Source organism: Numenius arquata, chromosome 23 (assembly GCF_964106895.1).
Source record: "Numenius arquata chromosome 23, bNumArq3.hap1.1, whole genome shotgun sequence".
NCBI classification, from domain to species: Eukaryota; Metazoa; Chordata; class Aves; order Charadriiformes; family Scolopacidae; genus Numenius; species Numenius arquata.
This window is the reverse complement of record NC_133598.1, coordinates 5482912-5499074: the sequence shown is the minus strand read 5'-3', so window position 1 is coordinate 5499074 and position 16163 is coordinate 5482912. Positions and strand designations below refer to the sequence as shown.

At 52.6% G+C, this 16163-nt stretch overlaps 2 protein-coding genes across 2 annotated transcripts; both read left to right on the top strand.

The window, feature by feature from the left end:
- Positions 1-69: 69 nt before the first annotated feature.
- On the top strand, positions 70-3091 carry ATP5MC1 (ATP synthase membrane subunit c locus 1). The gene is given in 6 exon segments (XM_074162676.1): positions 70-99; positions 102-166; positions 721-769; positions 1377-1454; positions 1729-1904; positions 2487-3091. Coding segments are annotated over 6 exon segments (513 nt in total). The 3' UTR covers positions 2602-3091.
- Positions 3092-4377: 1286 nt separating this feature from the next.
- Positions 4378-14552, top strand: UBE2Z (ubiquitin conjugating enzyme E2 Z). Its single transcript, XM_074162780.1, has 7 exons — positions 4378-4706; positions 6561-6633; positions 8404-8591; positions 10514-10625; positions 11239-11351; positions 11882-11972; positions 14382-14552. Exons 1-7 carry the CDS (start codon positions 4378-4380, stop codon positions 14550-14552), a joined length of 1077 nt encoding a protein of 358 aa, XP_074018881.1.
- Positions 14553-16163: the final 1611 nt, after the last annotated feature.

Genomic DNA, 16163 nt, shown 5'->3' with positions numbered 1-16163 from the left:
CCCGCGCTGCGACACCGCCCGTCGCGCTGTCCCGGATGCTGGCGGGAGGTACTGGCTGGGCCGCAGCCAATGGGGAGCGCGGATGTTGTTCCCGGTGTGCCGCGCGCCGTACGCCGTGCGTGGCGGCAGCCAATGAGCGCGGAGGACGCGGGGGGGACACGGCAAGGTGAGCGGGGCGGGGGCGCCGGGTTCCTCTCACAGACGCCGCCGCCGCAGCCCCGAGCGGACCCCGCGCAGGTGGGGCCCCGCTCCGGGCCCCGCCGGGCCCCACCACACCCCCGCCGGCACCGGGGTAGCGCCGGGCCCGGGCGGGCGATGGGCCTGGGGCCAGGCCGTGTCGTGCCCTTCGGTGGGAGGCGGCAGCCAGGGAGGGCGCGGGGAGCGGCGGCGCCTCCGCTGTCCCCACATACCCCCCGGGGGTCGGGCGGGCCCTGGTGGTCCTTGGTGGGGGCTTCGACCGAGTCGGGGAAGGGAGGAGGAATGTGCGCGGCGCCGAGTCCGCCCTGGAAAGGGCCCAGGCGGGGATTAACCGAGGGAGGGCGGCGGGGGCAGCCGGAGCCGGGCGTGGGGGCGGTGGGGAAAAGCTTCGGGCGCAGCTCGGGGATGCGACTGCAGAGGGACCCGGTGCGTGTCAGCCCTGGGAGGGGGATGCTGGCTGGTGGCTGTAGCGTTGAGATTCCCAATTCCTTTTCTTCTTGTATTTTTTTTCATTTGTTTTAGGTTAATCAAAATGCAGGCTCCTTTGGCTCTCCTCAGCTCCCCGGCCCTGGTAAGTCACCTCTCTTTTCAGAGGAGTGTACTGATACTTAGCGGGGATAGATGATTGTGAAGCCTTTCTCTGTGGTGCTTGGTTGAAAAGGCTGCCCTGGACACCCTCGGCTGAGGTGGGCTCGTGGGGGGTCGGTTTTACCGTGCATTTAACAAGGAGGGGGAACAAGGTGACCTCTGGTGACCGGGAGGGTGAGACCTACCATCTTGGAAGGTGTGCAATGAACTGCAGGTCCAAGGGATTCTCTAAAGATAAGCTGATTCTCGCAGCGGTGCTCAATCGCCTCTCAAGCTCAATCGCTTTCTCTCAAGGTGTGAAAAAGGAAGGGAATATGTGGAATTGCAATAGCGCCTGAATTGCTGTTGGGGGTACAAGACTCGCCGTGCTGCGGTGTGTGCTCTGTGATACTGTGGCTCGTGGACTTAATCCAACTGGCTAAAATAGCAGTATCCTACACACGCGTACTGCCTTCGCTTTTTAGTCTTGTTTCATTCTTGAGGTGTTTTAAAAAATTGTAAGATGGTTTTTCATATGATAACTGCTCTTTCCTGAGGATGACTGCGAATGCATCTGACTCCAGGAGTTAACTCTCTGTGTTTTGCTGCAGTTCCGATGCTGTTCCAGGGCTCTGGCCAGACCAGTTTCGGTGTCTGTTTTCAGCAGGCCTGAGGCTCAGACTGTACAGGTGAGACTCGTGTGTGGTAAATGGGCTCACGTATTTCTGTACTTGCTGCTTGTGATGTTTGATGGTTCCTCCTGAGATGGAGGGAGCAAGCTTGCATCTCAAGAGGATGGCTAGTATGGAAATAGAGCTCCTAGCCCAAATTGGTGATGGCTTATCCGGCTTGGCACATCTTGCTCTGCCTTGAGGAGAGGATAAACGATGATTGCGTTTTATTCAAGTCTTACATTTATGATTAAAAGTGTCATTGGCATGTTTCTTCTCCTGTACCCCACAGCCAGCTGGTGTTTCCCCTCCACAGCTGACCCGCCGCGAGTTCCAAACCAGTGCCGTTTCCAGGGATATCGACACTGCTGCTAAATTCATCGGTGCCGGTGCTGCCACGGTCGGGGTGGCCGGTTCAGGAGCGGGTATTGGGACGGTGTTTGGCAGCTTGATCATTGGCTATGCCAGGTAAGGAAGGTGCCAGCCTGGCTTGAATTTATTCCCTTCTTCCAGCACTAAATTTAGTAGATTAGAAGAGCTTTCTCTGGAATATATGTCCAGCTCTACACGTGTAGCATGTAGATACTGTGTTTAACTGAAGCAGTCCTCCTTGGAATATAAAATGGTTGTTATAATCCACTATTCTATTAAAATAAATAAGAAAGCACCTGAATTGTTTGAATCCACCCTGTACTTCTGAAGGATGGAGCTGCTCTGTGCAGCTCTGCCTCTAGAAGGAATGGAGCACCAGTTGTTAGCGGGAGCTGTTGCTTGGTACCACCAGGGCAGGTGAAACGAGCCTTCAGGGTTCAACTTGTCACTAAAACCAGGGAGAAAATCCGGCTTTCTCATTCCAGCCAGTGGCTGCCTGCCATAAATGTGGTTTGTGCTCCAAAATCTGTTGCCTGTGTGACATAATCCTGGTTTCCTGCGATACGGGCTCTGGTTTGGCATTGTTTTTTCTCACTGTGGATCCTTTTTTTTTTCTTTTTTTCTTTTTTTTCCTCCCCTTCTCTCTCTGGTGTGTTCCCTCCCTTGTCCAACATCCAGGAATCCATCTCTCAAGCAGCAGCTCTTCTCCTATGCCATCCTGGGCTTTGCCCTGTCCGAGGCCATGGGGCTCTTCTGTTTGATGGTGGCATTCCTTATCCTCTTTGCTATGTGACAACTTCTGGTCCTGGCTGCGGCTTCCATCACTCTGTCCTCTGCGGTTTGAGTCTGCTTCCATCAGAGCGTTCCAGACTGACAATTAAAGAAAAGATTTCTCTAAATAAACTGGTGGCTTTATTTTATTTTTTTTTCTTTCCTTTCTTTATTTTTTTTTTCTTATGTTCTGGCCCAGTGGTGGGGAATTACTTGGAGAAACTGGTGTATTGGTTGAAGAGGGTGATGGATGGGGGTACCCACTGATACAGGAGAAGGGGAATAAGAAACGGTGGGAGGAAAACTAACGTGAAGTCAGCTAGAGATGGGAGAGGATGTCCTCAAAACAGCTCAAATCTATGCAAAAATCCCAACAACGTTGCTCCAGTAAAGGAAATTCTTCTGGATGAGCTGAGAAAGGGTTGTTTTTTCCCCATGCTGGTGTTAAAAATGCTCTGCTGCCTTTTTTTTATTTGTTTTTTACAGTATGTAATAAAGGTGAGGGGTGCAGGTGAGTGTGTCAGTGGAGCTTTCAGAACTAAATCCCCCGTGAGTGCACAGGGACAGGCGCTGCCGTATCCTCCCAGGTGTCTTCTTGCCCAAAGAAGAGCTGATTTCAAGGTCACGCTGTTCCTCTGCCTCCTCAAAGCATCGCTTTACACAAATGAGTTCTATTTCTTCCCCTACCAGTTCCATACTTCAGCTGTTTCAGAGCCTGCAGTATTTTAGGGAGGAGAAATGCTAAAATCTAACCCCGATCTTGGAGGCTGTGGTAGGAGAGCTGTGTCTTTTAAGGGAGGTGGGTGCTGGGGGAGCTCAGCTGGTTATCTGCTTTAGTTAATTGAATTAATGCAGTGACTCTGTGTCCTTAAAGCCTCCTGAAGTGTGGCTGTGACTTCCTGGGGGATAGGAACAGGGAGCGGGCGCTGCTCTGTGCACGTTGGAGCTGCACCCACGGAGGGGAAGGGGGGGAGAAGAGTTTCACTCAAAAAACCCCCACCAAAACCCACCCTGTTCCTGAGACTTTTGGGGGAAACCTGGTCTAGTGGGGGGTGTCTCTGCCCAGGGCAGGAACTAGATGATCTTTAAGGTCCCTTCCAGCTCGAACCCTTCTGTGAAACCACGGCTCCAGGGGGACTCGCTGGCTGCACCGGAGAGGAGAAACCCTCTGCCTGGGGACGGCCGCGTAACCCTGCCTGGGGGCAACCTTCTCTGGGTGTTGGGAGCGGGTTGGAGCTGGCAGCGTGTCAGGAAAACACTCCCGTTACCTGCGTCTCAGCTAGTTACGTTTATTCTCCCTTTCCTATACAAAATCCCGCGTAAATAGCCGGCGTTGCTGCCGTATCCCTGGCAAAGCAGACGTGACCTTGGCACTAAAACCGCTCCCTCCTTCACTCTCTGCTCGCTCGAGCCGCCGAGGCGCTGCCCTGCCGTGTCTCCGCAGGCTGAGGGCCGCTGGGCTCCGCCCGTTGCAGCAGCCGCTCCCCGCCGGAGCTTTTTTTCAACCCAAAAAGCCCCAAACTGGTATTTCTGTTGCCTCCAGACGGCGGGACCTCCGGCGCAGCAGGGGGGGGGCGCCGCTCCCAGCGAGACGCTCTAGCCTAGGACGAGGCGTCTCTATGGCAGGGGGCGGGGAAACTCTATGGTGGCTGGGGGGAGTTTGTGCCGGCAGTGGGAGCGGGGGAGGCGCCGCTCTGGCCGGCGATCGGTGGTGGAGGCGCGGGGCGGGGGCCGCTCTGGCCGGCGGACTCGCTGGTGCGGAGTCCCGGAAGCGGCGTTCCCCGAGGCCGGGCGCGGAATGGCGGAGAGTCCGGCCGCCGAGGAGGCGGCCCCGGCCGCTGTGCTGGCGGCGGCGGCGGCGGGCAGCGGCAGCGCCTCGGCCGGCCCGGGCGGCGGCGCGGGGAGCCCCGGCGTCTTCATCCCCGCCGAGCTGTGGGCGGCGGCGGGCTTCGGCGCTGCGACGCCGGGCGCCGGCGTCGCCCCGGGGAGCGGCGGGGCCCCCATCGCGGCGGCGGCGGCAGCGGCGGGGGCCGCGCTCCTCACGCACTCCGCCTTCTGGGACCCCACGGTCAGCGGCGACTGGGACAGCGAGCGGCCCAGCCCGGCCTGTCTCCTGCGGATCAAACGGTGAGAGACCCTTCCTGCCCCGGGCCCGGTGCGGGCCGAGGAACCTCCGCCGCCCTGCCCCGGCCTCCGCTGGGGGTGCTGAGGGCCCGGAGCCGAGGCTCGGAACGCGGCAGAGATGCTTGGCTCGTCGCCGGTACCCTCGAGGCGGTACCTGTCCCCTGGGCCTCACCAGCGGCCCTGGAGACATGGGTTCGGGCCTGGGGACGGGGCCCGGTCCCCCCCGTTACCCCGGGACTGTCCCGGATAGAGGCCCCGAATCCCCCCCCGGTACGGTGCCCCGGGGCTTTCCTGGGTACAGGGCCTGGTTCCCCCCTCAGGTGCCCCAGGGCTCTTCCGGGGACAGGCCCCGGTGTGTGTTGTGCCCCGGGGCTCTCCTGGGGACAGGCCTCAGTCCCTGCCGTGCCCCGGGGCTCTCCTTGCCCAGGTGCTTGGGTGAGGATGGAGTCTCACGCCTTGCCCGCCCTGGAGCTGTGGGTCCCCGTACCCCCATCCGGGGTCTCTTTCTCCATCTGCCGTTGCATTTGGCAGCGGAGCTCCTTGGCTCATGGCTCTGATCCTGCCCTCGGCGTCGTTGGCTGCTCCTTGGAGGCGCGGTTAAACGGGGAGGGGAGCAGAGGCTTCTCAGTCCCCATCAACGGTCGAATTAAGATGTTTATCCTAAACCTGCCCGTAGCCATCGTCCTTCCTGCTGGTGCCCAGCCGTTTGGCTGCTCTGACCCTTTGAAGGATCATCTGGTTAAACCTGGCGTGTCGATAACCTTTGATATAACGAGCAATATGGTCTCGTATTGTTAGCCGGGCTGGCGCCGTTTCAACAACTTCTTCCTCTTCCTTGGGAGCGAGTATCGTTGCCTGCCAGGCTCTTGCTCATCCTTGTTCTGGAGCTTGTATAATGCCTTCCAAAGATGGCACCAGATCTTTGGGCACTTTCCAATCCACGCGCCAAAAGCAGTGACTTCACAACGGTAGGCAGGAAGGCGAGGCTCTCCTCTTGCTCTCGCACTTGGTTCTCACCCTGAAACCTCTCAGAGCTCTGGTTGCTTCCCAAACGGGAAGGTCGAGGGGGGAGCTTGTCCTGGAGCTCGACCCGGCTCCGGAGGTTTTTTTGGGCGATGAAGGGGAATGGGTGCCGTTCGGTTTGTCTGTAAACTGCACGGAGTTGTAGGTGATTTGTTGGAGGGTTTTTTTTTTCAGTTCGTATGGTCTGAGTTCCTAAGGAAACAAGGCCATTGTGCTCAAGTCGCGCGCGCGCGCGTGTGTGTGTGTGTGTGTGTATGTGCATCCTAACAACCCCCGAACCTGCTGCCTGATTAAACCCAAGTTGGTCAGAGCAGGAACGTTCTCAAAGGCACTTGAATCACGGTGTGTTTGGAGAAAACAAATGACGGGGTGTACGAAAAGTGATTCTGTAAATAGTCTGAGTGTGAAGAGGGGAAAACACAGAGAGGGAAAGTCATCCTTTAAACAACAAAATTCACATAAGAGAACTTCTAAGCGACTACCTTAGGGGAAGTTTATGGCTGAAGTTCTATGCCCTGGAACCGATCTGTGGTAAAACCCAAGGCAGCGTATAGTCAGGGTGCGCTCGCTCTGGTGCTTCATGTATTGATTCATTGGATGCTGCTTGTGCTCTTGAAATGCCTCAACTATTTTTGGGGCTAAGTTGAAAGAGCTCGGCCAGCAAACAGTCAGAGGCGAAAGAAAAATGTCGAGCTCTTTATGACTTGCAAATTTCCATCTTAAAAGTCTGCCCCTTTGCATCCCTGCACAGATGTGTTGTCTAGAACGTTCCGTGCCTCGAAGGCTGATGAACGCCAAGGGAGATCTTGACTAATTCCTGTTTCCTTTCTTCAGGGATATCATGTCCATTTACAAGGAACCGCCCCCGGGAATGTTTGTTGTGCCTGATCCCCATGACATGACCAAGGTAAGAGAAGATTTGGAGCTGGTTCAACTTTCCGTTTCTCTGTATGATGCCATTGATGGCTGCTGTGAGGGTTTGCCCAAACGGAGTATTCCCTTAATGCTTTGAGAAAAATCAGGGTGAGTCTTGCAAGAGCAGGAGGCTCCAGTTTTCTCGGTGACATTGAGATGGGCTGCATTTAAAATGGGAGGAGGCTCTCAAGGAAACTGGCTCTGTGGAGAGATACCATCACAGGAGTCTGAGGAGCTTCCACAGATAAAACCAGCTCTGCTTTGGTGGCCCTGTGAACCAGTGGGTGCTGATCCAGCTCGTTTCATCCTACTGGTGCTTGAAAGCAATCAATAGAGCACCTCAAAGAAGAGAGAGCTCCATGGAAAGCTGTTGGCCATGGGGGGCTTCTCAGAGAAGCTGGAAATGAGAAATGTCCGTTAGCTACAAGCAGTGCTGGAGTGTCTATAATCCTGTGGAACCTGGAGATGTTTAATGGTGAGCTGGTAGAGAGACGTGTCCCTGCACCCAGGCACTGTCCCGATGGGTTCTCGCAGGTCCCAGGGTTGCGTGTAGGTCTGACCCACGTCACAGCTCTCACCACATCCCCTCCAGCAGACCTGCTCCTGGGGGACACAGGGGGCCCTCTCCTGCTCCCGTTCTTCCCCTCCTGGCTCTTGGGGGTTTTCCAGGACTGGGAATTTCCGATTATGTCAGAGAGAGCGCAGTGAGCTGGGAGGCAGAGGTTGCTCAAACAAACGTTCTTGATCCAGTGTGTTTCTTGGCTGGTGCTGCCCTTTCTCCAGCCAGTGTCGCTCTGCTGGTTTCTGAGAGCCGTGTGTGCCCGGGTGCGAGGTTGCTTTGGTTTTTCCTCTGCTGCACACTTCTCCCACCCCCCTGGCACCCCCCAAATTACCTCCCAGGTAAGCGCCTGCCTGGATTAGAACCCCCCTGGGTTTTTGAAGGCAGCGCAAAGGGAGTGTCTCTGCACAACCAGCTCCTTCCTGGGACACTTCCCTGCAGCTCTGCCTTCCCTCAGCCTCGGAGGCTGAAAGTGCCAAAACGCCCTTCAAGGGAAATGCAGGTTTGTAGGAAACACCAGCCTTGGGGCGTTTAACTGAAATCCCGGGGAGGTAAGAGGATCGTTAAAGGAGAGTCCTCGGATCACTTGGGGAGGGAGCTTCCAAAATAGCCCAAAGGGAGTAGATTTCCTGGTATACAATCGGGATCTTTGAGGGTAATTAGCATGGAGAGAATAGGGTCTTAATTCTGGATCCTGGCACAGGAAATTGAGTGATTGGTTTCAATAAGACCAAATCAGCATGAGACCATAAAATTGAGGAATGCTCTAGTTTTGGCAGAAATTCTGAATTTTTTTTTTTCTTTCTAAAATTAGATTTTTTTTTTTCATATTTGAAATCTTACTCTCTTTTTTTTTTTTTAAAGCCTAGCTTACCAGCTGAACTGTGATTCAGCCTGGTTTGGGCTCTATAGAGATGTATGGGAGGCAGCTGTTGTGGATTCTGGCCAAACCTTGCGATGGAAACCCGCTTTGCACATTGAGCGTGGCGGAGGGGAGAGAAGTGCGCAGCAGCGGCCCCCCCGGCTAACGAGGGAAGGAGGAGGGGAGGGTTAAGTGTGGCCAGCACATGGCGTGTGGAAGCCGCTGCTGCCTCCGTGCTGCTGCCTTGGGTGGAGGTTTCTCGCCTTCGGTTGGCTTTGTTGAGGATTTGTCGGTGCTGCACAATTTTGAAGTGGTGCGCAAGACGGGCTTTTGTTTTCCAGATTCATGCATTGATCACAGGCCCATTTGACACGCCTTATGAAGGGGGTTTCTTCTTGTTCCTGTTTCGCTGTCCTCCAGATTATCCCATCCACCCACTGCGGGTCAAACTGATGACAACGGGAAATAACACAGTGAGGTTTAACCCCAACTTCTACCGCAATGGGAAAGTCTGCCTGAGTATTCTAGGGTAAGAGGAGACTTTGGCTCTTTTGATGGGAAATCAGGAGGCGGCTGCAGGCTGTGTTCCGCCTCACGCATCCTTCTCGGCGCGTTGTGCCCTCTTCTTGCCCCAGACCTGTGCTTGGATGCACCTTTATGCTTCTGTGGAGCCGTGTGCGGAATCGGAGCCGTAAAGCAGCACAAATTCCTCTACTGAAATAAGAGTCTAACTTGTCTTTAAACGCACCTGAGAAGGGAGCAGGGGAAGCACGACGTTCAGCGGACGCTGCCGCTTTCCTCCTGCTTCCCCCTGCGAAGCCTCAGCCCCGGCACTTTCTTCCGCTTTTGCGCTTTGCAGCCTGATCTTTAACCTTGTTTGAATGTAGAGTTTTGTGGTTTTAATTTCCTCTCTCTGTGTGGGTTTAAAAATAAATAAATAAAATTAAAAGCCGCTAAGAACTTCCTTGAGAGCCATTCGACTTGCTCTGGGCTTCCACCTACACAGAGTATAGCGGTGGGGGGGAACGGTTTACAAGCGCCGCTCCCGTCCTGCCTGTCCAAACAGGCTCCGCTGCAAAAACGCTTGTTATTATTCACCTGCTTGGTTTTTAAACGTGTGAAAGTCCCGATGGATTGAATGGTTCTGCCAGAGGAAGCCTGGCCATGGTGGGATATTCCCAACCCTAGCCGTGATGGTTTTGGTTGCCGGTAAAGAAAGGCTTTTTGCGGAAACTCTGGACTGGTGCAGCTGGGGTGTTAGTACAGAGTTCCTCCTGCTGCAGAGGGACAGTGACGGCAGCCGGGTGAGGAGGGGACAGTGATGGCTTGAGTTGCTGTAGGGATTTGAGCAACCGGCAAGAGTCTGAGCGCTGGTGTGGTTCTAAGGCTGCCTTTGCTGGGCTGGTTTCAGCAGCGCTGTGCGTGTGCCACTTGCACCAAAGCTGGTCCAAGTAGCTGATAGCCATCAGCTGATAGATCCTGGCCTCGGGGCTGGGTGAGAGACGGGTTGTGCCAGGAAACACCTTCCTCGCCATGAGGAGTCTTCCTCATCCAGTGAGCTGGATGCCAACAGCAGAGCGCTGAGGTGCGTAGGGTACGGCCATATCTCAGGGGTCTGTAATGCCCAGCGGCTCCCACACGAGCCTCCTTGTTGCTCTTGCAATTGTAGCCCTGGCGTGGAAACTAAATTATTGAAGAGCGAACAAAGAGCCTTGGCCTTAGCAGAAATGGGAAGCGCAGAGGGAGCTGCAAATGAAAGGATTTAGGAAGAGCATATGTGGGTCAGCACATCCTTGTTCAGCTCACAGGGAGACAGGTCTGTATCTGGAACTAGGATATTAAGGGCGAGCAGCAGAACGGCTTTTTCTGCTTATGCTGTTTTGTGCAAAGGTTTTTGCTCCGCTCTGTGTATGAAACAGGCACCTTGTTCCTATAGCAGAGCATCCGTTGGTGCTTTTGATGGCAATCCTTGTGCTGAGTGTCTGATTGCACAAGTGATGGTCTTGTTTCAGTCTTGAAAATCAGATTTCGGTTCTGGTTTTGACTTCTGGTGGTGCTGGGAGCTTGTGTTGCTGCAGGCTGCTGTGCGAGATGACAGCTGTAGCTGTGAAGTGCCCTGTAAAATGCTTGCAAATGTTACTTTTCCTTCTCCATCACACATCATGTGTGATGCCCTGTGTGTGTTAGCAGTGGAGTGAAGTTTACTAGCCGCTCTTGCCTTGCTCAAGCTGAAGTACTCATTTGGTTGAGAGAATAAACTACTTGGACCCTGAAAACTTTCTCGGTGCCCAGGGCTTTCTGTATCTGTAGCGGCTGTTTCTTTTCCTGTCGCATTTCTGTAAGGTGTAGATGTCGTTTCCCAAACTTTCTGATCTTTGGTAGTAGGAGGGATGGTGCTCACTGGGCCAGTCCCGCATCGTTAATTGATGTTTTTCTGTTTTACTGCCTCAGCACTTGGACCGGGCCTGCCTGGAGCCCAGCACAGAGTATCTCCTCAGTCCTCATCTCCATCCAGTCCCTGATGACCGAGAACCCCTATCACAACGAACCCGGCTTTGAGCAGGTGAGAGTTTGAGGTGGATCATCTTTGCTTCTGCAGCTCTTTTGTCTCTTCCCTCCGCACCTTGCTGCTGGTGGCAAATCCCACTCTGGAAATGGGGACAGAAGTAGGTTATGTCGCTTGGCTATTTTCCAGCTTGCTCTGTCTCCAGTCAGAGCTTGAGGGGGAGTTGAGAGCCGGCTCTGAGCCGGAGGCTGCTCAGCTCACGTATGTGTAAGGTGACGGAAGAACAAGAGGCATTCGAGAAGTTGCCGGGGAGATGGGATGGCTCTTCGTTTCTCTGCTACACGACTCCTGAAATGGCTTCCTCGGGACTTATTGTCACGCAGGAACCAAACTGCTCAGGTTTTCACGGTCTCCAGCATCTTGGAGAGAGGCAGGTTTCTGTGCTAACTTTATCAGTTGACCTGTCTCTACAGCTGTGTGAGTCCGAGGCTCTGGAGACATGTAAAATCTTGCCAGCTTTTCGTTTGCAGTATAAATTAGCTCAGAATACACAGCGCAGACAAAGCTGTAGTAGGTTCGTGCACCAGTGAAATTTGTCGGGCCCAGGAGGGAGAGACGAAGAGCCATCGTTGCAGTCGCGTGGACTCACTGGCCCAAATTCTGTTTCCAGGAGAGGCACCCCGGGGACAGCAAGAACTATAACGAGTGCATTCGGCATGAGACCATCCGAGTAGCAGTGTGTGACATGCTGGAAGGAAAGTGTCCCTGTCCTGAGCCCTTACGGTACGGAAAAGAGGCGTGGAGGGAGGGAGCATAAGAAAGTGGGTGTGGGGAAGCAGGATAAACTTCTCTGGCCACTATTCCTGGGAGTTGCTTCAGGGAAGAACAAGTCTTCAACTCTCCCTGGTCCAGCAGAGAGTCATTTTATTTCCCCCGAAGTGGATGGTTGATCTGTGCAGCGGCAAAGGCTGTGTTAATGTGCAGCTTCTGCATTATTATGCATCATCGACCAATGGCTGCATCCTCTGACTTGTGTGTGAGAATAAATGTGCCTTGTCTTATGGGGGGGGAAATAGACCTCTCGGAGGGAGGGGAGCACAGCTGTTGTGGAAACACGCGCAGAATCTCTTCAGCTGCAGCGATGCTGCAGTTTGTTTTGCTGCGTCCTGCCTCGCTGTACCCTGTTAGTTGTCTGGAACACCCTGTGTGGGTGTCCACACTGACTACAGGAACTGGAATTCGGTGGGATGGGGTGACCCGGGATGGTGGGACTGTTATAACGTTGTCATTTCCTGTTGACTCTTTACATTCAGGGGCGTAATGGAGAAATCCTTCATGGAATACTATGACTTCTATGAAGGGGTGTGTAAAGAGAGACTTTATCTCCAAGGACAGACAATGCAGGTGGGTGGCAGATAATTTTCTTGTTGATAGAAAGCCTTAGATAAGCACTGCCTTAGATAAGGGGGTGTGATTAGTGACAAGCAACAATGTGCAGCACCTACAGGTGCATGGGGTGGGTCTGGATCTTTTCTGTGAGCTGTATATTCCAACTTTGAATCATGAAACTCAGACATTCCTGTGGGTAAAACACTACCTTCCCCAAGTTCAGAGTACACACACAATGTTTTCAAGGCTGTTAGATTTTTGAGTGCTGGACCTGAGGCATTCTCCAGGCAAGCAGGTTGTACTTTCAGCCCTGGAACCAGTACAGTTTGGTTTTATGTGGATTTGGCGATAAGCAGGGAGGGCACAGGCAGGTTATCCAATGCTGGTGGCAACTGGATTCCATAGCAGTGTTTTCCTGTTGGGACACTGGTGGAGTTTCTCTTTCTCTTGAGGTTCCTTTGCTCATACAGCTGATATGAACTTTTCTCTGACACTCCTTGTTCTCTCAGATGAGATTGAAAGTGGCTGAGTCAAAAGTTACTGGGGGAGGGAGAGGTGGGGGCACGGTGACAGTGTGGCAGACACATCTAGACAGGTTGAATACAGGAGCTTGTTTCTGCAGGAAAGTAGACTTTAAAGAATAGATTGCCAAGCTATTTGCATATGAACAGATGTGTCTTCCTCCCTCATCAGCCACCTCTTGTCTGACTCATTGAGAAATTCCACTGCTAAGAAAAGATGGAGGTGGTTGATTTAATGTCTCTGAGCCCTTTTTTTCCCTGTCAGTGCCGTCACTTGCTGTGTAATTCATAAACTGAAAGCGCTCCCAAAGGAGGAGAGTTGATGTTTGGAGTGAGAAATTCCTGTAAGGAAGGTCAGTGCCTGACTTATAGCTGCGGAGAGGACTGAAGGCTGTGCAGTGAAGTTTGATGACTAATATTAGAGGGTTGTCAGGTGTTGTTCCCCCCTCTTGTTTCTTCTTCAAGGAGCCAGGGCTCAGTTGATTTCTCCAGGGTTTGTGAAGATCACTGTGTTGTGCTCAGTTCTCAGGGGCAGTGACTGCCGTGGTCTGTTTTTCTGCTCACTTGGAAATAGTAGCCCAGCAAACATGAACACAAGGTGCTGGGGAGATGCTGTTGTTGTCTGCACTACCCTGTATTTAAAATGAAGTCACTCCAGGCTCAGTATCAGTTGAGTGCTTGCCAGATGTGTTGCCTTCTTAATTCTGGGGCCACATATTGACTTGTACGAAAGATTTCCATCAGATGAGACAGGGTAAACTCCACCACCACCTTCTATAGCCCTGGCAACGTGTCTTCGACCTGGGACGGGGATAAAAGCAGCAAATGTTAAATAATCTCCAAAGATTTTCTGCCTCTTGGCTACGTCTCAGCTGGGGGCCTGGGTTGAAAATGAGAATAGGGATGCATTCGTTTGGGAAGGGTCTGTAGCACTAATGTAAAGTGTGGTCAAGTCTTTGGCCTCTGGATTTGAGGAGGGGCTTTCATTGGTCGTGTTTTCCCTGCCTCCTTGGGCCTGAGACCAAATTGTGGAAATAGTTTACTTCCTCAAAGCTGTGGAAATCCAACCCGTGTCTGCTTGGTCTTTCATCTGGTTTTGAAGTTTGCTTGGGGTTTGTAAGGATTCCCAAAAGAGACTCCAAAAAGAAAGTCTTCAACCTCTGCCATGACAGTGGAAAGTTCAGGGGCCCCTCCATCCTAAGATGGGATTTAACCTGGTGCTGGTTTTGGCTGGGGTAGAGTTAATTTTCTTCATAGTAGCTAATATAGGGCTGTGTGCTGGAAACAGTGTTGATTAATAGTGGGATGTTTTAGTCACTGCTGCGCAGCGCTTACACAGAGTCAAGGTCTTTTCTGCTCCCCACCCCACCAGAGACTAGGCTGGGGGTGCACAAGAAGCTGGGAGGGGACACAGCCAGGACAGCTGACTCCAACTGACCGAGGGCTATTCCATACCATATAACGTCATGCTCAGCAGATAAAACTGGGGGAAGAAGAAGGAAGAGGGGGATGTTTGGAGTTGTGGCATTTTTCTTCCCAAGTACCCATTAGGCGCGATGGAGCCCTGCTGTGCTGGGGGCGGCTGAACACCCGCCTGCTGATGGGAAGCAGGGAATGAATTCCTTGTTTTACTTCGCTTGTGTGCGTGGCTCTGGCTTCACTTGTTAAACTGTCTTTATCTCAACACGCATGTTTTCTTGCTTTTCCAATTCTCTCCCCCATCCCACCGGGGGCAGTGGGTGAGTGGCTACGTGGGGCTTAGTTGCCGGCTGGGGTTAAACCACGACAAACCCTCAAGTCTTTGACCATTTGTTGCCCAAATCCTACACAACTTTTTCCTTTCTGCCTCTTCCCGGAAGGATAATGCTCTATATTAATAGGTTTATCTATGGTTTTCTTCCAGGATCCTTTTGGTGAAAAACGAGGCCACTTTGACTATCAGTCCCTATTAGTGCGTTTGCAAGGAATTCGGCAGAAGGTGCAAGAGAAACACCAGCAGGAGAATACAGAAATAGACTCTGAGAGCAGCTCCTCCGAGACAGAGACAGACACTCAAGGTTGCTCTAAAGCTTAGAGCTGCGCTGCCGGTGGAGAGGCCAAGCCGTGGGGATGTTCTGTCTTCGCACTCTAGAGTACCCCTGACAGACTCGACAACCAAACCAATGCCAGAGCGGAGAGAACTGCAGGATATCTTCTGTCTCCTTTTACTGCTCTGGTGGATAACGCTGAACGAGAAGACTTCATGCTAGACAAAGCCAAGCTTGTGACAGGCTACTCTTAAAAGGTACTTACTATGCTAGAAAGCCGGAGCATGTGGCATCAGGTTATTTTTTGGAAACACCTACACTGGTTGGTTTTTTTTTTTTTTCCTTTATTTTTTTTTTTTTCCTCCATTTGATTAAAGAATGAGATCTAGACTGCGAATCCTCTTGACAGCTTTTCTGTTCCTAAACAGTGAGCCCTTTCCCTGGGGCCGTGCTGAACGTGGAGCTGTGGGAGCGCTTTGATGAGTCCAGGGTATGGCAGGGCCCACGCACCCCGTGCCCGGGCGAAACCTTTTTTTTGGTGCGGGTTGGGAGAGAGATGGAGCCTCTCTGCTCTGTGGAGCCCATCTACCTGATGTCTTTCTTCTAGACACTGTTCTAGACAGACCAAAGATAAAAGAGCAGTGGTGGAATCTGGGCTCCTTTCTGAAAGCTTTACTCAAGCTCTGGGTGACTTCGTCCACTGAGACTTCAGGCGCAAAGGGGCAGATGAAAAGTGGAAACGGCAAGAATCCAGAAATCGAGTGCAGGTGTGTTCGTCCTGGTGTTCTGGGGAAGGGAGGGTGAGAAGATCATTGGTCAGAGATGGGGAGAGCACTTAAAATTTAAGTCGAGTTTGTGTACTATTTCTTTTAAGGTATTGATTTGAATTTAGCGTCCTAGAAATACTTTATTCTGGCTGCTCTGAAGGGAGCTGGTTTGTTTCCTTAACTGAAGTGTTCTTTGCTTTCCACCTCTCTAGTCACTGCAGTATTTTATTTTCCTCCCTTCTTCCTCCTGCCACCTCCAGCCGGCAGATCCGAACGCTACAATAAGGGGCCGTTCTAGTGGAGGAAGCCACTGTTTCGGGGTGGAGTTCCTCAGAGGTGTATGCCTTGTTACCGACAAATTCCTTTGCCAAACTTAGCCGAGTGTCGTAAAGTTTAACGCTTCGGTGCTTTTGAACGTTTTAAAACAGCAGCTTTTTTTTTTTTATTTTTACTGTGAGCGAAGGCCGGCCCCTCGGCTGCGAGTGCCATTACATCAAAGATGTAGTCGGTGTAACTTGGGTGGAGGCGAAACGCCCGGTTTCTCCAGGCGTATGAGCCTGGGGATGATTGATCGGAGCAGTGTTAACGTTTTGTTGATAAAGAGCTTAATCTACCTTTCTCTTTTTTGGTTTTATTATTCTTTTTACGGGAGCTTTGATAGAAAGCTGAGCACGAAGTTGCACGTTGTCCTGGGCCCTCTCCCGCTTTCCTTAAACACCTTCCCACCGGCTCGGCCCTGTTTGAGACTCCTCATGGTGGTGGGAGAACTTCCAACGCGGTCATCTTTGTTCTAAAGAAAAAAAATGCACAGAAAGAGGGGGCCCGAAAGGCCCCTGCCGTGTGCTGCACAGAAAGGCAATGCCCCACGCCTCACTCAAATTATTTTCAGTC